The 22,110-nt window shown below is 34.7% G+C and overlaps 4 protein-coding genes, 2 long non-coding RNA genes and 1 other non-coding gene across 7 annotated transcripts; 4 read left to right on the top strand and 3 right to left on the bottom strand.

The window, feature by feature from the left end:
- The first annotated feature begins 1,399 nt into the window (after positions 1 to 1,399).
- Positions 1,400 to 2,031, top strand: LOC106395407. Its single transcript, XR_001279244.3, has 4 exons — positions 1,400 to 1,491; positions 1,600 to 1,653; positions 1,870 to 1,925; positions 1,999 to 2,031. It is a non-coding gene; the product is annotated as an uncharacterized LOC106395407 (long non-coding RNA).
- A 1,773-nt stretch (positions 2,032 to 3,804) lies between these two features.
- Positions 3,805 to 7,170, bottom strand: LOC106395451. Its single transcript, XR_001279261.3, has 3 exons — positions 4,473 to 7,170; positions 4,293 to 4,337; positions 3,805 to 4,060 (listed from the first exon to the last, which is right to left on the bottom strand). It is a non-coding gene; the product is annotated as an uncharacterized LOC106395451 (long non-coding RNA).
- A 5,221-nt stretch (positions 7,171 to 12,391) lies between these two features.
- On the top strand, positions 12,392 to 13,158 carry LOC106391154. The gene has a single exon (XM_013831739.3). The coding sequence runs from the start codon at positions 12,656 to 12,658 to the stop codon at positions 12,863 to 12,865; it is 210 nt and encodes a 69-aa protein (XP_013687193.1). The 5' UTR covers positions 12,392 to 12,655; the 3' UTR covers positions 12,866 to 13,158.
- Positions 13,159 to 17,645: 4,487 nt separating this feature from the next.
- Positions 17,646 to 18,139, top strand: LOC106394475. The gene has a single exon (XM_013835045.3). The coding sequence runs from the start codon at positions 17,787 to 17,789 to the stop codon at positions 17,991 to 17,993; it is 207 nt and encodes a 68-aa protein (XP_013690499.1). The 5' UTR covers positions 17,646 to 17,786; the 3' UTR covers positions 17,994 to 18,139.
- A 461-nt stretch (positions 18,140 to 18,600) lies between these two features.
- LOC106391047 (50S ribosomal protein L27, chloroplastic) lies at positions 18,601 to 19,764 on the bottom strand. The gene is made up of 3 exons (XM_013831611.3): positions 19,374 to 19,764; positions 19,040 to 19,141; positions 18,601 to 18,964 (listed from the first exon to the last, which is right to left on the bottom strand). Exons 1-3 carry the CDS (start codon positions 19,674 to 19,676, stop codon positions 18,773 to 18,775), a joined length of 597 nt encoding a protein of 198 aa, XP_013687065.1. The 5' UTR covers positions 19,677 to 19,764; the 3' UTR covers positions 18,601 to 18,772.
- Positions 19,765 to 19,882: 118 nt separating this feature from the next.
- TRNAL-AAG lies at positions 19,883 to 19,963 on the bottom strand. Its single transcript has one exon. It is a non-coding gene; the product is annotated as a tRNA-Leu (tRNA).
- Positions 19,964 to 20,004: 41 nt separating this feature from the next.
- On the top strand, positions 20,005 to 21,570 carry LOC106395237 (putative fasciclin-like arabinogalactan protein 20). The gene has a single exon (XM_013835749.3). The coding sequence runs from the start codon at positions 20,353 to 20,355 to the stop codon at positions 21,457 to 21,459; it is 1,107 nt and encodes a 368-aa protein (XP_013691203.1). The 5' UTR covers positions 20,005 to 20,352; the 3' UTR covers positions 21,460 to 21,570.
- The last annotated feature ends 540 nt before the right edge of the window (positions 21,571 to 22,110 follow it).

Raw genomic sequence — 22,110 nt, 5'->3', positions numbered from 1 at the left:
CATGAACAAAAACAGTAAATCAAGAGTAGATGATTAAAAACACAATAATCCGATACTGTTTGCTTTTTGGTCAAGTACTCACACTTCAAATCAATTATATTAGCCATGAAAGTGTAAAAATGTAACATTTTAAACCTTTGTGGTCAAGTACTCACACTTCATGGTAAAGTGTGAAACTTATTTTTTTACCACTGAATAAATAGTACCGGTCACATTTTTTTTTTTGACATCTGTTAAATATTTGATGGTTTGAAGTGTGTGCTTGAGCATCAGGGTTTGAAGTGTTTGCTTTTTATATTTTCATAGTTTTAATTGCGATTTTCCCTATAATTTTGCCCTTCACTAAAACTGTTCGGAGGCAGTTAGTTGCCAATCGTGCATTGTGTTCAGACTTGGGGAACAGAGATCGTGATCATTTTTAAAGATGATTCCTCTCAGAGGTCATAGCCAATCTAAGGTCATAGCCAACCTTGAGTGGGGTTCATAACTTTAATTTTTTATTATTTTTTTTTTACTTTTTCGTTTGATTTAAAAAAAAAAAAAATTAAATAGACCAATCGCGGGTCACCACGTAGCGTGGAGTCCGCGATACAGTGATGAACATGCAGGAGCTGAGTTCACAAAAAAATAGAATATTTTAAATTTTTTTTTTTTGGAGAAAAGTGTGAACCTCTGCATTGAACCTTCAATGCAGATGCTCTAAGGATCACACCAATGTCAACTTCGGTATTCCAAGGAATTCATTTTTTTCTAAAAAAGGCAAAGAGATTACAATCACACTTGCGATCAAATCTAATCAAATCAAATCAAACATGCCATTTAAGCAAAAAACAAACGTCAACATCCCAATACTAAAAGGACAATATGAAGCTCTCTAATCTATGTCACATCGTTTAAAATAATTATCCAATGAGAAAGTTTGTTTAAGAAGAGTAAAGTCGATGTTATGCTGTGGCTTTTCCACTTCGTGTTCGTCTCCAAACTCAGAATTTTCAGTTACCTTGAGACAATATTGATCAATCAATGATTATTTATAAACTCTTCCTGATTGTTTCATTTCACCTCCACCCAAAATCGAGTTGGCTGTAGAAACGCATCTCGAAATCGTTTTCAAACGAAATTGGTTTTATATTTTGCTGGGGCTTATGTTTTTGTAGGCAAATCCTTGCGACTTGATCTTCGCGATTGCATATTTTGGTCCGAGTTGTGGTTCATAATGATCTATCAATTAAAACACAAGCAAAAGAGTGGATGCTTATTGATTGATCAAGATTCAGATACCCTGTCAACTTAATCTTCCCATCGTTGAGTTTCTTGGATTTCTGGCGACTAATTACTGGGGTTTTTTCTTAGCGCTTTATATGATTATGTAATTTAAATACTCGATATTGACTTCTCTCTTTCCTTCTCCAGTTTCCATCAAAATCAATTCTTGTTTTCTCTCTCAGCAAAACCCTAGCTTCGACGAATCGCGTACACTTTCTTCTTCGGGTACGTTTCTTCTCAATTCAAGTATCTAGGGTTCTTCTGCTTCGAATTGATTCACCGATCGTGTTTACAATTTCGAAATCATGATCTTTGCGTGCTTGAAATTTGCAGAGTCGGATCGAGTCGCCATGGCTAAGAGCTCATTCCAGCTTTCTAATCCGCTGGGTTAGTTTCTTAGATCCTCTCTTAGCTCTGTATACACATCTAAATAGCTACAGATCTTGTAGAATTCTTATGATCTTGATTCTTTGTATCTCTGTTTCTTGTTGGTTCTATCTTCTTAGGGATACACATACACTTAGCCGAGTTTAATTAATGTCTTAATCCTTGAGATGATCATGATGTTGATTGATGTTTTTTTGGTTTGTTGATGATTATCAGAGACAAGGATGAATGAAGCGACTCGAATCAGAGAGAAGTACCCTGACAGAGTCCCTGTACGTGAATTCACTCTCTTGATTTAACTTTAAATTGAGCAATGTGTTCTAATTTAGAATCTGAAACGTGTAGGTGATTGTGGAAAACATGACATGGCAAGAAGAAAACACCATGTTTTGATAGGTAATTATATGGACATTCACTTTGTAGTTTTTTGAACAATTGTTATATAGAGACAAGAAAAAGTCTGGTGAATGCTGCACTTGAAGAATAAGAAATATTTATTACATGTTTTGATCAGTTTATATTGTCAGCTAATGTCGGAGAAGAACAAAGGGATTTTACAGTTTATATTTTCTCAAAATATGGGAAAATAATAGTACAAAAATTAAGCTTTATTTTTTCATAATCTTATGTTTCAAAATATATATTAAACTATAATAGCTTTTACTTTTTAAAATTTGAAAAAAAAATATTTAGAATATAATCCGCATAATCACGATCAGACCTGAGATCAAGGTATTGTTTTACTATATCCATGTTGTATTTTGAAGATTTCTTTTAGATCATTCACTATGGTTTTCACTGTTTTTAATGATTCAATGTATGTTTTTTATTTTGAATCAGAAAGAACTAGCTCAAAGATTTGAGAGAGTAAAGTCTATTGATCTGCATCTTAAATAGAACCATGGTAATTTCAAGCATTTGATTGTGCTCCCATGCAGCTTAGTTGTAGTGACTGAAAGACAACTTTAGACCATTTGGCATCATTAATTTTGTGGAGTAGCAGCATGTTTGTTGCTTTTATAGTTCTTACCTTTATTTTATGACTGAGAACTGATATCACATTATCTCGCAGGTTTCTAGAAAGTTTATGTTCTGGAATTTTGTGTATTTGGAACTACCTGACACATGTGGATGAATAATTTTGTTTTCTTTATCTGTTTTCATATGCACTGATATTCAATGAAAATTTTTTGTGATGAGTAGTGACAAAAAGTGCAATTGGAAGATTATTTTATGCATTCTATTAGGTTCCATAAAAGAAAAGACTAAGATCTTTGAGAAGAGGCCAAAATTCTTACTTTAGAGTCATTGTTGATTTGTATGATTTAAATATCAAGTTCGGTAGATTTGTGTAAAAACTTTGTTCTATAGTTTGGTTTGGTGTGGACAATGATATTATTTGTACGTGTAGATCAATTTTTGATTCTATTTTATTTCTATTATAAAATTGTTCAAGTTGGTATTATAATTCAATGATTAGTTGAGTCTGTTAAGTTGCGTTCAAAAAAAAAATTGAGTCTGTTAAGTTGATGACAAAAAGAAATAACTCATTGATTTTAAAGTCAAAATAAAGTTTAAACGAATTGTAAATCTTACAATTGTTTTATACATAACTAAAAAAATGTATTTAAATCATAACGAGGTTTAGTAAGTTTTTACTCATCCTACTTATCATCCTATATATGATTTCCAGTAATAAGAAACAACAAATTGTGAGTTCAAATTATTTTAAATTTGTTAGACACAAATCGATGAATAAATACAAACAAATTTTAAAATTTCTACCAATTTAATAGTTTAAAATCGGTTGTATTATATATTCACGAAATATGGTCATATATAAGTGTCAACTTTTTAAGTTAACTAAAAACTATACAAATACCCCGGGCGTAACCTGGAAAAATCTCTAGTATTATTACAAACAATGGCAAAACGTCTCACTTCAACTTTGAACCATCTGCCTCAAGGGTAGTGAGCTTCGTATTGTGAACAACTGCAGGATAATAAATAAAAGACCGTAATTTTAGATTACTCATCCTTTTTTCAAACAAACGAATTTATCATTATAGTTACATTTTTATGTCAAAAGTCATATTTTATTTATTTAAAAGTGTACACATAATTATTTAATTTTGTGTTTAAATCCACATATAATTTGGAATAGCTTAGCTCTGATTATTTAACATTTATTCCATGTTAAGACTTTTAACAATTACACAACAGTATATAAACTTGATTATTCGACATTCCCTTGAAACATATATTTCTTCAACTCCCCATCACTTCTTGAAACTTTAAGTTCATCTTCACTTATGGACCTTTTCCTTTGGTTGAGTTAGAGTGGTTCGCACGTGTGCCCGTCGGGGCAGGGCCGCAGGGGCGCTGGAACATCCTCGCCGGTACTGACCTGGAACAATATGAATTTTTTTTTTTTTTTTTTTAAATCAATGAAAGATCATATGATTAGTTAACGTCAGGTTCTTTAAATAAAACTTAACATTAAGGTACTGAGCTTTAATGGGTCAGTAACGCCCTGAAAATTTGAATCATCTTAACATTTATAAATTGAATCATAATTGTGTACAAACAATATATTCGAACTAAATGTATATGTTTTGAATTCTGGCTCTGGAATTTACTTGGTGGGTTTCTCGCGCATCGGGTATCCGAAGACTTGGTAGTAACTACAATTCAAAAAAATGAAATGAGCATCATTGTCGGTGCACATCTCTTTATATAAAACAATTTATGTAGTAACTCGAATAGTTGAAAATAAGTGTAAGTTATATTTATATGCGTAGACGAATATATAAACTAACGTGTGGAGCGTTTGGCCTCGGCGACACCGACTTGAGAAGAAAGACATAGAAGTAAAGACAGAAAAAGAGCAGTTACACATGATTTATAAGTTGCCATTTTAAAACTGATTTTCTTTGTTACGTTTCGTGAAATGGTATTTTATAAGTAGAGAAGATAATATGAAAGGAGGGAAGCTCCTCTCTCTCGATCTCTAAAATCCTCTCTAGAAAACCCTAGCGCCTCTCATCGTTTCGGCTCCGACGGCGATGGTTCCGCAGGCCGTCGTCGGGAGCTCCTTGTTTTCTTTTCCTCTTTGCTCCATCGGCTTTCTCCTCCTCTTTGCTGTCTTTGTCGAAGCTCTTGATTGCTTTGCCGCCTCAAGCCTCTGTTCTATTCGCGGTAGATCTGAGAGGTTTGGCGTGGGTGGTGCCATATCTGGTGTGACGGCGACGTTTTCGAGCTAGGGCCAGTCGATGGACTCGGGTTCATGGGTGGTTGGTGCCCTCGTGTCTTCGTTGGAGATCCTTCCGGCGGATCTGTAGGTACCAAGGCGGTGGTGAGGAAAGTGCTCGAACCAGGTCGATTCTCTTTCCCGTCTGTTCAGATCGTCGGTGTTTCACCAAATTTTTCCCGGACCTAGGGTTCGGACCAGGAGATTGATGGCGTGTGGAGTCCTGATGAGGCTTCAATCCCGGCGGTTCTTCATCTTCCGCCTCCCTTCGGCGAGGTCTCTTCTTGGCTGGGTTTGAGTCTCGGTTTCTTGGCTCGTCCGGATCCGCTTGGCTAGTGTGAGATCCTGTGGCTGGTTTTCAGTCGTGGGTGCGTGTTGGGAGCTTCCTCTCTCGGTGTTGTCGCCCGGGTTTGGGGGTTTCCGTGACAGCGCGTGTCGAGTCACGAGACTGCATCCGCGTCTCTTTTGGTGTCTCTGTCTCTCAGACCCGAGCTCTTGACTGTGGCGACGCGTACTTCGATCTCTTCTCCCATAATAATTGTCATCTTGTGGCGATAGCTCTGTGTTTGCAGTCTTGTCCTCTGCGTGTGGATAAGTGTTAGTTGAGCACTCGAGCTCTAGCTAGTTTGACAGTTGCTTCTTCCGGAGGAGATGTGCCCAACATGTCCCATTACTCTGCGTGTGTGGTGGGTTAAATGAGTGTATACGGTCTCGGGGGTTTGAGGGTTGGAGACAGCAACCTCCGGTCTTCATCCCGAACGACGGCACCGCCTGTTTGTGGACTCTCTTCGTGCTGTCGGTGTGGCAATTTCAAACGGGCTAGCTGTTCCGTGGTTGCATTTCTCGGTGTGGTTTGATGTTTGAGTCTCTCGGAAGCTGTAGGTTTTCCCGTTGCTTCAAGGTTTGAGCCGCCTTTCTCTCTGGAAGCTCGCGGCAACCGGGGTCTCGTTCCTCTCTTTCCATTCCCTTGGGGGCATCAACGCTTCGCTATCTCTAGTTCGCACTTAGGTCCTCAGGTTGTCGACTTTGAATCTATTTGTTCACTAGGTGCTCTGTTTAATTTACATTTCTGCATTCCACTTCTTGTTCTTTTTGTTGTTCCGTAAAAAATAGAAAACTGGTAATATAATTTTAACATTTTACCAAAAAAAAGATAATATGAAAGCATCAGCCGTACCAAAGAATATTCAGTTTAACGCGTTTTTGACTTTTTACACTGACCGGCGACTTTTTAAACTCCGATTTTGCTGTCCACCAAGTATTGAAAGACTTTCGGAGTCCTTTCTAGTTTTGATACATGGTCTAATTGTAAAATGTTTGGTTCATAATTCACAGAAACGTTGACAAAATTCTAGTTCATTTAGTATATTGCAAACTCGATTAAGAACGAAATTCAAATATTGTGTGTTTTTGGTTAAGTTCAGATATTTCTTTTCCTAATTCATTTAGTATTTTACAGTGTTTTATTTTCATTTAACTAATGTTTTTAAAACTTAACTAATAACTAAACTGAAAAAAACATTTGGATGATGGGTTAATATGGTTCGGCTGAATTCAGTTCAATTGAATAACATAAAACTAGGTTTGACCCGAGCTTTCAAAGCGCGAAATTACTTTTGATTTAACATAAAATTTTATAAAACAAAAAATGATTTTTTACCTAATGTATATATTTTTAAATTATATTTATAATTTAATTTATTTATTTTATTAGGTTAATTAAATTTATTCATTAATTTGACCTGTTTCGCATTAGTTTTAATTTTATTTTAAAAGTTGTTAAATTGATTTGAATTATTTATCTTGTTAACCAGTTCCACATTAGTCAAATTTTGTTAAAAAATTTATAATAAAAATGACTTAATATGTTTGTTAAATATTTATTTTATTTGATTGATACTTTACATGTTTAATTAAGCTTGAGCATTTTACTCGGATCCAAAAATTCAACTTGAAACCAACCTGAAATCGAATAAAAATTTATAAGTACTTAGTTTGGTCTAAAATTCTTTTACTCGAAAGAAATAGAACCGAAAACAACGGACTCAAATATACTCAAGCCAATAAGAATCGATTCATACCCGACCCAAGAACATGAATATCTAAGACTATGATTCCACGTGTTTTATCTTTATATATTTTAATTTATTATTAAGTTGTAATGTATTTTTTGTAATTGTTATTATTATTTTGTAATATTTTCAAGTAATATTAAGATTTAAATGTAAAGTTTAGAGTTTGAAAATGTTTAATAAAAATGATTAGTAGTTTATTATTATTTATTTTGCAAAAGTTTAGATGAATATGACAAATTTTTATGGGTTTAAGTATTTCGGTGTTTTGGGTGTTTCGGGTTCTATTTAGAACCCGAACCGATCCGAACCCGCTACGAACCCAAAAATTATAGATACTTTTAGGGAAATTGGAGCCTATAGCAATGAAAAAACGGTAATTGGCAGAGTAGCTATTTTACCTAACGGACAGGTACACGGCGTCATATATACATAATAATACGGTACTACCCTTTTAATTAACCGGCTGCACCTGCTACAAAAATTAATTAAAAAATTAATTTTTAACTGTACAAAGGTAAATCGTGTCTTCACCCTATTCACATCTTCTCCTTCTCACTTTCTTCAGTAATTTCTCGATGTCAAAAGGTCTCTGCCTACGATCTGCTCCAACGCCTCGCCTCTGCCTGCAATCCAATTTTCATCTCGGTCGTCCTCCCTTTTAATAGTGTTCGCCGTTAGGGTTCGGCGGTTGGGTTTTGCGTTACAGTTTTGGCGGCGGTAGTAACACAACCAACCTCTCCAACTTCACCAACTCAGTTCTTCTCAGATCTTTGACAGTCCCGTAAGTTCTCGGTGTTTCTCCGTCGATTCTGGTTACTAAATTTTCTTCTCAGATCTTTATAGCGGTGATGCGAAATAAGTAGTGTAGTAATTTAGGGGAAGATGTGTGGAATATCAATTCTTAGAAATGCTCAGTCGGTACACATAGTATGATATTTCGAATTCGGTTTCCATTTGAAATGTAATAGTATACTTATCCCATACAACTATTCCACTGAGGATAGTATCACTTGCTATTATGTTTTGCTTTGCTGCAATTTGTGGTCGGTTGTGGTTCCTCTCTGATGTTCTTATTCTAAGTAATGCTCGAATTGGGGGGTTTTGTCTCTGCAGTGCATAGTTCATGGTGTAGAAATATCAATTATTTTGTGGAATAGCATCTGCAATACATAGATGTTTCATCGTATGTCCGTATCAGTATATCTCGTTATTATATGTTATGTTAAGTGGAATAGTATGAGGTTCGCATTATTCCATTTTACATGGAATCGTACTTTTACATCATATGCCTTTCCATTCATTAGCCGTTCTTATTCTGTTTGACTCATAATTCATTTCTATATTGAATATTACAGTGTGAACCGTCCTCACTTTTTGCCTCTCTTACTTTTCATTCTTCAGGTTTGGTATGGACAAGTTAGACCTTCCAAGTAGATTGTTTGAGACATGCGTTGAACCTACTGGGAAAAAAGGGTTAACAACTATTTCCAGTATTATGGAAGGTGGATTTAATTTCACAAAGATTTGGGTTGCCTATGTATTGGGGTTTATATTTCCTTAACTTGGGTTTAGTGTTAAGTGTTCTATTACCATTTCCATTAGCTTTGTATTTCATGTGGCTAATGAGGAATGTAATTACATGTCTCTAGTATTATAGCAGGTGGATTTAGTTTCCTGAAGATTTGGGTTGCGGATTGGGATTTATATTTCCCTAACTTGGGCTTAGTGTTTAATGTCAAGTGTTCTATTACCAGCCCTATTAGCTTTGTATTTCATGTTGCTCATGAGGAATGTAAGTACATGTCTCCAGTAATATGTCAGGTGGATTTAATTTCATAAAAAATTGGGTTGCCTATGTATTGGGGTTTATATTTCCCTAACTTGGGTTTAGTGTTTACTAGCAAGTGTTCTTTTACCATTCACATTAGCTTTGTATTTCATGTGGCTCATGAGAAATGTAAATATATGTCTCCAGTATTATGGCAGGTGAATTTAATTGCCTAGAGATTTGGGTTGCCTATTGATTGGATTTATATTTCCTTTAACTTGGGTTTTGTGTTTACTGTTAAGTGTTCTATTACCATTCCTATTAGCTTTGTATTTCATGTTGCTCAATCTTGGCTCTAGTATGCACATAGTATCATTTTAAATAGTACATTATATATAGTATAGAAGTCTTCTCGTAATGGACGGTGCAAATATGTACGTAACCCTATAATACACATTTATAATCATTAACCTACACCACTTGTTTAAATTTACACAGTGAAAATATCTTGGTAAATCGACTTCAGTATGTGGCATCCTCCTACTCTTTCATTAAGAGTAGCTGTCACCAACTATCCGACCTTCATATTTTCCTAATTTGTGTTTAGTGTTTAGTGTCAAGTGTTCTTTTACCAATCCCCCATTAGATTTTGTAAATCAATCCTGGATGTATGCAACTAGTATATAAATAACATAGTATATTTTATATGGAATAGCAGTTTTCAGATAAATTACATAGTGTATTCTATATGGAATAGACCTTCTCACGTAATACACGTCATAAACGTTAATTCACCTTATAACGGACATATATTATCAGAAGTTAATATTGCCATCATTTCATTTAACCAAAATAGAAGGTCACAGGGTTTTCTGTACAACAAACACAATGTGCCCACATTCCATTAAATTTGGGTTACGCTATATATTCTTCTGTGTGTTTTACTGAGAGTTTACATTTCCATACTATTTGGCCTTTAGTTTATTTCTGTGCGATTGATAAATTTATTTCTGGAATATTTGGCTTACTTTTGGGTAAAACATTATGTACTTCCCTTGCATCATGTGACTTTTTAACTGTAGCGAAATTATGAAGACCATATTTCACTTGGAACTACATTTATAATATTACTATTCCACATACGGTACATAGTATGGAAACTCATACAATCGGTATAGAATATACTTGTCATCATCTTCAGTTCGTCGTTAGGTTAGAATTGTTTATGGCATACTTACAACTCTTATCCACTCCTCTCGATTCATATCCTTACATCATATGTGTTGAATACAGCTGCACAACGCGATCCGTATGTTATGTGATTGTTACGATGCTACACAAAAATGCCACGTCGTTTACTTTATAATATAGAACTGGTAACCTGTTACTTGAAGGGGTATAACCGGATGAAAGGAAGCACAAATGTTTGACAATGAATTATCATAGTTATTTCCTTAATTTATCACCAAAATATGGCCATTTGGCCAATAAACCCTACTTTTTATGTGTTTTAATTATAGACTCAAAACAAGTGAAAACTTAAAAGAAACCGATCAAAACTTTAAATACATAGTTAGATCTAAATGTCTAGAGTCCGAAGAAACTTGTCATAAAAAAAATCAAACCAAACCCAATCCAAAGTTCCAAACGCTCGTGCTTATGTTTAATAGAGTAAGCCGCAAAATATAATTTTAGAATCCGCGAATCCATGTTATTTTATGCATACAATTACTTAATTTTATTCTCTTATAGAACAGTTATTTATTATTTATTACTTTTCTTAATTGATTCATGAATTTTTATTTTATTGGTTTAAATTTTAATTTGATTTGAAAACTATATATTATTACTGATTTTTACTCATGGGCTGTTGGGTAATTTTATATCATGATAGTGACAAATATTTATAACTATATATTATTCAGCTAACAAATAATGTTATTATTTTTGTCTAAAACTAACAAATATTATTGAAAGTGGATTTGTATTTGGGTTGCATAAGTGACCTTATTAATGATTGTATATGTGGAATAGTTAGTCATTATCAAAAGAAGTGGTTAATTATCATTCCTTAGTGGAAGTGGTTAATTACCATTCTAACATTAATGAGGGCAAATAATATGTTTAAAAGGATGATGGTATTTTAAGTAATATTTCATGGTAATAGAAGAGCAAATATCAGGAGCGATCCTCTTTTAATAATATTGATAAAAATTATATCTAAATATATATACTTTGTTTATACAAACTTAATTAAGTTATTAAAGTTTTTAAATATAAATAATAATAAAATAAATTTATATATACTAAATGATAAGTACATATAAAAAGCAGTATCTTAGCTTTAAAGATATATAGTTGTGAATGATAAATATTAAAACATATTTAATAAGAAAATGTCAAAATATTATGTGTAGCAGTGCTATATTCAGAAACTTTATTATAGCATTTTAAGAGAAATTAAGAAAATAATAATTAAATTTTTGATTTATAATAGTGGACTATAAACAAATCCGATTTAGTTTGACTCGAATATATGTTCCTGGTTCGACCGCCATTAAGTCCAGTTTTTAAAACACTGTTTTCACCATTTATGTGGTGGTCGAAGTTTCAACGTTTTACAATTTTTCTTTTTGCAATGGACAAGCGAACGCCAATTTACAATAACTTTTTTTACAAATTAATAGTATATAAATTATAATATTTTATTAATTAAAGAGTTATCAGTTTACATAGAAATTTCTTTTCAGTTTTATTTATTTTAAATATATTTATGTAAAATAAGAAGAATATTTAATCTTTACGATATATATATATATATATATATATTTTTTTTTTAATTTTATAGATTCAAACTTTTTGTGTTATTACTAGTAGCGAGAACATGCTCTTGCAGGGTCAAACTCGCAGGGAAGGTCCAACATCAACAAAGATATACACTCGGGAGTGGTCCTGAGCACATCAAAATGAACCATTGGCATAGAGCCCAAAAACTTTTTTTATGATGCAAAGCGTTTAAGTCAAGAAACTCCTACTACAGAACACAAACACAGACTCTTTGCTTCACGTTAAGATCGACACACTAATCCTAGATGCCGAAATATCTTAGTTCTTAGGGCATTTGAATTATAGGGTCCTCTTTGGTTCTTGATATTCATCACCTATAAGTGCATGCTTGAGACCCTAAAAAAAAAATATTGGAAGCGAAAGAGAGAGTTCAACCATAGATCAAAGAAAGTGAAGTGATGAACATCTTCTTATGTATAATTTAGTTTCAATCGGTTATAAACATATAGCCTAACATGAAAGTAAGGAGTTTCACATTGTTCATCATCAGAGCCCATATTTCTTACCAAACTACCATATTCAGTCCTGCTTTAGTCTCGCTGGTCCAACAGTCTCCTCTATACTGACCAGAAAAAAAGCTAAATCTAAACCTATGAAGAAAAAGTAGACCCTTGAAAATGAAAAAAAAAAAATGGTGAAATCATCTTTTACACGTTCATTTACCTTTTTTTGTTTAGCAATTCTTTAACAAAAGCAAAAAACACGTACCAAGAACGATCTGTAAAGCAGTTGTCAATTTGTCACTGAGAATAGAAAACAGAAACCATGAAAGAAGCAATTGATTGAAAATTTAAGAATAAAGAAAGTTGATTAACAACTAAAAAAGACAAAAGAAGCAAAAAAAAACCATTTAAAGAATACAATACCTTTCCTTTGTAGCCTTACCAAAGCTTAGCATCTAAAACCAGTTCCTCTCCTTAGCCACCAAGAAACCCATAACTCTACATAAAACCATCACAAGCTTCTCCATTCTTAAGGTTTATCTTTCATCTTCGTCTGCAAGAACCTATTACACTAACAAAACCAACACATATCACAAGTACAGAGAAGATCACTGGAGATATGAGTGCAGACTGGGGACCAGTGATTGTAGCAGTGGCTCTGTTCATCCTACTCTCACCAGGATTGCTCTTTCAGCTACCGGCAAGGACAAGAGTGATGGAGTTTGGTAACATGAGCACAAGTGGCATTTCGATTTTGGTCCACGCCATTATTTACTTCTGTATACTCACCATCTTGGTCATAGCCATACAAATTCACATCCATTTCTGATCTTCTAGTATAACAAAGTCGACCTTATTTGTATTCAAAGTTTGCCTTTTTCTGCTACTTATTTTGCTAATCTCTGAATTCTTGGCTCATAGTGTTTCCAGCAGGGTGACAAAAAAATGGTTATATACAAATAAATAATCTGTAATTTTGTATTTTCCCAAATTCAATTTCTTACCTTTAATTACAAAGGTTCAGACTTTAACTGGTATAAAACATTTACGAGCTCGCGTTACTCAATCATGTAATACTCAAACAACATCAATTGGTCTAAAACATTTTGTATTTTGATTGTTTCCACAACTTTTTTTCATTAATCTCCGATTCTTTACTCAAATGGATCCAAAAAAAGGTTCAATTTTCATTTATCTTAATCCCAATGTTACAAGCTTAACGACTAATGACATAATACATTTTCAGTACAACACAACAAGTTTATGTCTGAAAGTAAAAAGTAAAAGCTCTAAAAAACAGAGATCCAAATCTAAGAAGATTCTTGAAACCGCCCAGATCCAATTAGGGGTTACCTTTATTTCGCCGGAAAACCTAAATCAACCGGTGGTGATGTGGAGATTGACAGCGAGGATCAAGATCGTGTAAGCAGCGAAGAAGATGAGTGTGTGGACGGCGATTGCTTTTCCGTTGGTTTTCATTCCGCCGAAATCTAACGTCCGGTGATGACCAGGCAACGAGAAGAGGAGACCTGGAGAGAGCAATACGAACAGTACAACTCCGACGAGAACCGGAGCCCAATCCGCCATTCCCGGATGAAAGTAGAAAAACGCAAAAGGTGACGAACGCCTTTTTCGATAAAGCGGTGGTGTGACTTGCGAATGAGAGAGAAAAGAGTCAAAAGACGGAATGAAGTAAAGTGTAAGTGCTGAGCTAATGCCACTTTGATTATTTTTCCTTTTTTTTTTTCTTACCTTTATTTTAAATTTTCGAAAATTTAGAATAATCTCGTATATGTGTGATAAAAACGTAGATTTTTTTTTTTTTGAAATGTTAAATTTATTTATCATGGTAAAAGAATGTATTTACAAGATTCACATGGCTAAAAAATAATAAATAGAGCTTTAAGTGAGATAGCTCCAAACCATCTACAAAGCAGATCTTTCGACTTCGGCTTCAAAAAGTATCTAGTAGATTCTCTTTTTCGTTATATTTTGGTGGGAGAAGGTTTTTGACTTGCAGATTTTTTTTTTTTTAAATTGTAGAAGTTTATGTTTTCCACTTTTCCTTAATTTTTTTACTTGAAAATTAAAAGGTAATGGTGTAACAAAAGTTGAAGAAAAATAAAAAGCTGACCAATATAGTTGTTTATATGTTTCAGATTATAAAGCTGACCCATAACACAAAATTGGTTACCTAGAAAATTAACACTAATTTTAATATGAACTAGATTTTGATCCGCGTAATCGTGCGGATGTTTGTTTTCATTTTTTATACTTAAATTATTGTTTTAAAACATAAGTGGTATATATTTAACGTTAATTATATACTTAAATGTTTATATAACTATTTCAAATACAATAATTTTATAATTTATACGTTATCATTAATCAATTGTTTAAGACCGTATGTATTTGTCAGTTGAATAAAATTTATAAATTTATCAATTGAATATACTTTTATCACATCTATTTAAGTATAATAATTATATTTTAGCATGATCATGACTATAAAGTAGATAAAATATGATATAATTTATTTATTATTCATTTTATAAACGAGTTAAAATATTTTTACACAGAGTTATTAGAATTTTTTAAAAAATATATAAATATATATTATATTTAAAATGAAAATATATTATGATTAAAGTAGCTACAAAGATTTTATATTATTAACTTTAAAGAAATATATGTTAATTTTTATACATGTATTATATAGTTTGCTAATGTTAACCCATCTTACCGACATATTAGATTTTATTTTTGAACATAAATATTTTATACTTACGAAAATAAAAAATAAAAAATTTATAAATTTATAAATTTAATACAATATTATTATATTTAGCTCAGTATAATAATTTCTTTTAATATGATTAATTATGATTATATAATAGATAAAATTTTATAATTTTTTTTTATTTTTCATTTTATAAATGATAACTGAATATATTAATGTATAATTATATTTCAAACTAATTTCGAAATTAGTGAAAATATTGAAATATAATTTCAAAAATGAAGATCTTGTAAAAAATCTTCTAAAACAGATTTGTTAGAATTTTAAAATAAATATATTTATGTTTAATAGAAAAAAAAATCAAAAGATATTATGATGAAAGTATTTTAAAGATTTTATGTATTATTAGTCTTAATAAAATATATTTAATAAATTTTTTAAGTGATAGTCTAAATTAAAAAATTAGACATGAAAGAAGTTTTCAAAATATATAAGATTTATAAAAAAAAAGGTGATAAGATTCTAATAAATTAACAAGATTGCTACTTGGTGCGCTGTGCAGGAGCCTGTAGGGACATCCCCAAGTGTAAACGCGTATTCCATGCAATAAGAAAAAGATATATATTGTTCGATATGTTTTTTTTTTTTAAAGTTATACTGATTTGGTATTTGCTTTTTTGGAGAACGTTATACTGCTTTTGGTATTTGCCTAACCTAAGTAATAGGTTAATTTAATATACGCACAAAAGATTAAGATGGGGTAGATATAATAATTTTACACGTTTTGTGTTATGTCAATATAAGGAATCATTTTAAAATGAAATACACCAATCAAATTAATTATCACTAATTTTAAGAGAATATATATGTCAAATCGAAAAAGAAGAAAAATGTTATTAGCGAGTGGTAGACCCATTACATCTCATCCGCTACTAGTTTTTTTGTCTTTCAAATAAATTTCATAAACACAAGATTACATGACATGTCACATGTGTATAACGAAACTCCTCCAAATTGAATTTCAAAAAGAAAATTTTACACCCAAGGACACTTTATGAGTTTCCAATTACACTTGGAGACACATTGAACTTTCCACACACATTATATGTGTCTAAAGACTCTAATACCCTTAGACCAAATTTCACTTTTTCTTTTCTCTTCTTTTCTAATTCATTACGGAAGTTCATCATCTCTTCTAATTTTGTTTTTGTAACCCTATGTCCTCATTCCATTTTACTTTCCCAAATGTTCAGATCCTAATCCAAATCGATGAGTGTGATGAAACAAACTTTGTAAATAAATCGATTGTGATAAGCTTGAGATTTACCGTGGATAAGCTACCATGGCTATTACTAGAAGCAAATTCAAGCTTTCTGGACTTGAACAGAGGAGGTTTGGAGAGTTTAATGAAGTCACAGAGGAGAGTGAATTCCAAAATCCAGCTCCGGTGACTAAGGCAATTAATCCGTCAAGAAGATTCGAATTGAGACTGAAGTTGAGAGCAGTGAGCTTTTGAAGCTTCAGCGGAGATCTGGGATTGTGGTTGAGTCGCTGAGGAGATCTGAGTTCCGATGAAATTAATTATGATGACTTAGGAAGGTGGTTATGGATATGAAGATGGTGGATACTAAGGTGGTTGCTCGAGATGAGGAGATGGTGGTGGAGATGGTGGTTGACACCGGATCAATGGCTCTCTTGGTCAATGTGTGCGTGAATATTGTTTGATGTGGTCGGAAGAGTTGTGGATTGGATCAATGGCTCTCTTGGTCAATGTGTGCGTGGATATTGTTTGATGTGGTCGGAAGAGTTGTGGATGAGGATCTCGTTGTCAGTGGTTGTGTTGATGTTGTTGATGTGACTGGAAGAGTTGCAGATGAGGCTCTCAGTGGTGGATACGAAAATGGTAATAGAGGGAGAGGAGAGACTGGAGGTGGTGATTAATGGAGGTGATGGTAGCTCGCTTGGTCAATGTGTGTGTGGATGTTGTTGATGTGGTCGGAAGAGTTGTGGACATAGATTTCATGGTTGTGTGTGTGGATGTTGTTGATGTGGTCGGAAGAGTTGTGGATGGAGATCTCATGGTCAGTGTGTGTTGATATTGTTGATGTGACCAGAAGAGTTGCGAATGGAGCTCTCGGTGGTGGACGAAAGTGGTAAGAGAGATAGACGAGATAGTCGAAGTAATGATTCAAATGGATGTGGTAATTAAAACGAAGGTGGTAACAGAGGTGGATGAGATAGTGGAGGAGGGGGCGATGGCAGATATGAAGATGATGATGGAGGTGGTGATTGAAAGGGGGATAGTGATAATGGAGGTGGAGGAAAGAGACACTGGTTTAGTCCCGTAGAAAAAACAAAAAAAATGAAAAAAAAAAAATAACTTTTGGATAAAAAATAACTTTTCTAATTGTGTGGTCCAAAAACAATTCACTTTATCACATATACTTCTCTTTAGACAAAAGCAGGGTTAATTATGTCACAAAATATACAGCTGTCCACAGAATGTGTCTCAACTTCACTATGTGTCTCTCAGCGATACATAAAGTCATATTGTGTCTCTGAGTGTAACTCTCTTTCAAAAATTGGCGTGTAACATTTATTGATCACAACAAGAAGGTCCCGCTTCATGTGAATATCATAAGACTTGAATGCGATGAAATGATAGAACCGTTTCTCTACGATTAAAATCATTATTCATGTGAGTTTGTCTGGTCTTTTTTTGCGTTAGTATGTGGTCGTAAGTCATATAACTCGTGAAAATAAAGAAGTAAACGCACTTATCTCAATTATATTGCTTGGCTCCTTGCTAAGATAACTCCACTAAAGCAACCATACCACAAAGTCTCTCTCTTCCTTTAAATGAAAAAGAAATAGACTTTATTGGATTCTCATTCTCTTCACGTTGAAACCTCCCATTCTCTCAATTTTTCCACAACCAAGTTTCCACTTTCTTCTTCTTACTCTCTTTCTCTGGTTACTTGCTCTGGTCCTGTAATCGTTTTACGAAGATATGCATGATTGGGCAGCACCGTTGATAGCTTCGGCTCTATTCGCGTTTCTATCGCCGGGGCTGATACTGCAGTTTCCTGGGAAAGAATCTCCGGTAGGTTTCATGAACATGAAGACGACGATAGCTTCTATTTTCGTCCACACCGTTCTCTACGGTCTCTTTCTCATCCTCTTCCTAGTCGTTCTCAACGTCCATGTTTATGCTTAGCTTTAGCTCAAAATATTACACCATGTGCTAGCCTTTGTTTGTGCTAGATGGGTTTAGTAGTAAAGCTTTGTTTTATGACTTGTCTTACTTCTTTCTTTGTTCCTTCTTTTAATTACTGATCTAAAGATATTAAAGTTATGACCAAATTTTCTTTAGTGTTATTCAATATATGTAAGCCAAATCTGTGTATTTGTGAGAAAATTCCGAGCTTAAGCTGGGGAAACATGGCTTAAGGATAACACAAATGAACAAAAATGATCGAACAATTTGATGTAAAAAATAAATTTTGAGTTCGAAAAATTTAACATTCTATAAAAAAAAAACTGAAGGAACAGTAATTGAATCCATTGTAAGGGGCTTAAATCCCATTAATTTTGGTCTAAAAAGGCCCATAAAATTTTTAGCTCTGTAGATTGTAAGAAATTCAAATCATTTTCGTATGGTTTGGTTAGGAATCTTAATTCATCAAACACCTATCTCTCATCTTTTTAAGGTTTAAATTATCGTTGGCTCAGCATTGTTTACTTTAACAATATAACTTTGCTAGAAATGGTTTGGCTAATGAACAATAATCAATAAGATTACCCTCGTGGTGGCTCGGGTTGGATAAAATCCGAAGGCTTTAAACTCAATTTGACAAAAGCGAGGTTTGAGTTGGACACATACAACAACTCTTGGACCTTTGAAGCAAAGCCTCTTTGTAAATTAGCAAAGGGAAAATGATCATGAACAAAGGCTAAACATTAAAGAGAGGATAAAGACAGATTCACATTTGATTTTCAGCAATCGGTATTGGTTTCCTCATCATCGATGGCAGCAGATGCAAGAACAAGCTCAGGGGTAGGAAGTGTGTAAGTGTAGTTCTCGCGCCTAGCCTTCTTCTTCTCCCTTTGCACTCTAAAAGCTTCTCTCTTTCTTGCTCTGTAACTGTTGGGATTCTCTGGCACCACTTCCCTTGGGTACACACTAATCTGCAAACAGAAAACATTCCCATTTTTGAAACCAAAGAAGATTAAGAAACCTAATGGACATGATCATTGACTTACCTTCTTCCTGTCAGGACCAAACTTCTCGAACTTGACTAACCCATCGATTAAAGAGAAGATGGTATGATCTTTACCAATCCCAACGTTCTTTCCAGCATGGAACTGCATTACAAAACATCATTCCAATGAATCTATATTGCTCGTCAAACACAAACACAAGCATAATCCTACTAGAAAAGAGCTTCTAGATTCTGCAGTTTCGAGTTCTAGAACATCATTTCAAGAATCAATCTCCTCAAAATAAGATAGTTGATTCCTAACTACAAGCCAAAACCCATGAATAATCTGCAACAAGATCTTCTAAAGTTCTAAGCTTTCGTGTTCTCAGAGTTACCTTAGTGCCACGTTGACGAACGATGATGGCCCCCGGTTTAGCGACTTGGTCACCGTAAATCTTGACGCCGAGTCTCTGACCGGGAGAATCACGACCATTCTTAGTACTTCCAGCTCCTTTCTTGTGCGCAGATTCAATCGTCAATGGAACCGGAGCTTGGAGTTTTTCCAAGGGGAGAGTCACAATGAAGGAGGTTTTTGGGTTTAGATTCAAATCGCCTCTGAGGAACGAAGAGGTTGAAGAGAGGGATAAGCCTTTGAATGCTCCAATTAGATTCACACTCATCGATGTTGCAATCGCCATTGCGAACAGACGTTAGGGTTCTTTTTTTGTGAGGATGAAGAAAGAAGAAGACTGAACCCTCTTGCCTCGGCTCCTTATCGTTTCGTCTCACTCGATTTGTGACCAATAAAGTTCCACGTCATCGAATAATGCGGGTCCCATGATGCTAAACTGTACTAGATGATAAGGTGAGCATGTAAAAAACGAAAAATTTAATAAAAAGAGAATGTTGACAGTGGGATTTGAACCCACGCCCTTTCGGACCAGAACCTTAATCTGGCGCCTTAGACCAACTCGGCCATATCAACTTGTTGATCTTGAGAATCCAAACTTATTTATATAATAGACATTCAATTAGTATTGGAAGAACCTATGCAAAGATAGACATTAGAGAAGTGAAAAAGATTAGAAAAATGGAAAGAAACTACACTTTAACTTATACCTAAACCAAAACTTATTGGCTCCTATTAGGTCAGAGCATCATTAGTTGACAGTTTCTCAAAAAGAGTTTCTTAAGATTATCATACATCAAATGGGCCCGAAAATAAAAGCCCAATAAGTAAAGCCCATATCTCTCCCGCCCTTTACAGGATGGACTTCTATAGACTTGTAACTTCCCTCCCCTGCAACGGCTTTAATCTGCAACAAACATTCCTTCAAGAAGATAGAGAGAGATCGAGCTCAAAGAAGGGCATCAATGGCGTCGAAGCTTCTTACTTTCTTCTTTCTCCTATTTCTCTATCTCGTTTCAATTTCCGATGCTTCTCTGACATCTATCTCCGCCGCCGTTGAAGTCCTCTGCGATTCCGGCTACTTCTCCATGGGACTCACTCTAAAGATCGCCGACAAAGATCTACGCCTAGATGATTGGCAAGAACTCACCATCTTCGCTCCTTCCGATCAAGCTTTCTCCGCCTCTGGACAGCCTTCGCTACTCTCTATCAAGTACCACCTCTCTCCGACGAGGCTCCCCGGAGAAACCCTAACGAACCTTCCTCACGGCGCGAAACTCCCCACTCTCAGATCTAATTCCTCTCTAACCGTCACGAACTCATCGCGATCTGGCCGAGTGACTCTTTCGATCAACGGCGTCGTAGTGCAAGATTCGCCTCTCTTCGACGACGGTTACGTCGTGATTTACAGTTCCGACGAGTTTTTCTCACCGCCGATCATTACTCCACCATCGTCTCCTTCGATCGCAAATACTATCTCATCTCCTGCTGAATCAATCGATTCGATTCCTATCCCTAGCTCAGCCCCTCGCTCACCGGTTAAATCTAAACCGGTGAATTGCTTCAACATCTTCGAGTCGGCTTCGAGTTTGTTACTTTCCAGAGGTTTCGTGATCATGGCTACGTTTCTCGCTCTACAGCTCGAGATCTCTCCTGGGAACGACACGAAGCTCACAGTCTTCGCTCCGATCGACGAAGCGATCTCCGTCAGCAAGTTCTCCGATTACGCTACTATCTTCAGAGGGCATGTGATCAAGCGGCTTCTCTCGTGGAAAGATCTTGAGAAACTTGCGTGGGAAGGATCGATTCTGCAGACTGCTCTCAAAGGTTATGGGATTGAGCTTTCTTGGTCTGGTGATTTTCTTCTTCTCAATGGAGTCCCACTTGTCTTTCCGGATCTGTACGCCAACGAATGGATTGTTGTTCATGGAGTTAACCAAATGATTGCACCGCAAGCAAGCCAGGCTAAAGTGGGAGAGTCAATCTCAGAGCTAAACGGTGGAGAAGAAGAAGAAGAGGATGATGTTCATGGTGAGTCCTCTACTGAGTTAGGTGACTATGGTCTTCACTGATTCGTCTAATGCATTTTCAGATGATCTTGAAACTGTTCTTAGCGTTGTTATACAGTGAGAAACTCTCTCTAGTTTGAAAATTAATAATGAATAAAAAGTTTCTGATCTTAAGAGACGCTTTGGGTGTGAATGTGACATCATAGTTGAGATCACTGTTCTTCTTTTTTTCAGTCTGAGGAAAACACAAATGATTAGTTAGATTTCATCAAAACCAATTTGGATCTTTTTTTTTTGAGTAAAAAGAAAGGACCTTTGAAGTTGAGGCAGTGGTTGATGGTCCAGCGGCACCGCCTAACGCTTGTGAGTCAACCGTGAACCTCTCTATATAGCTTTGGAAGCCTGCAATTGAGCATAGAGAGAAGCGTGTGTTGGGTTTTTCCCTCATTAGCCCAAGACCCAAGAAGCCCAAAAAGAAGAAGAAATATCTAGAGAAAAATGGAGAAGGATGAAGAAGTGTGTAGAAAAGGAAGTGTGTAGAAGATGAAGTGTGTAGAAGATGAAGTGCGTAGAACTAACTTGTAGTCTCCACTTACTAGTATAAATAGGGGTGCTTAGCACCATTTGTAATCATCCAAGAATCAAGAAAAACAAAGAGAGAAAATATTTGTAAGAGAGAGTTTCCAAAAACAAAATCTTTGTAGTAAACCCTTT

The sequence above is a fragment of the Brassica napus genome, chromosome C4, assembly GCF_020379485.1.
Source record: "Brassica napus cultivar Da-Ae chromosome C4, Da-Ae, whole genome shotgun sequence".
NCBI lineage: Eukaryota > Viridiplantae > Streptophyta > Magnoliopsida > Brassicales > Brassicaceae > Brassica > Brassica napus.
This window is presented reverse-complemented; position numbering and strand designations above follow the sequence as displayed.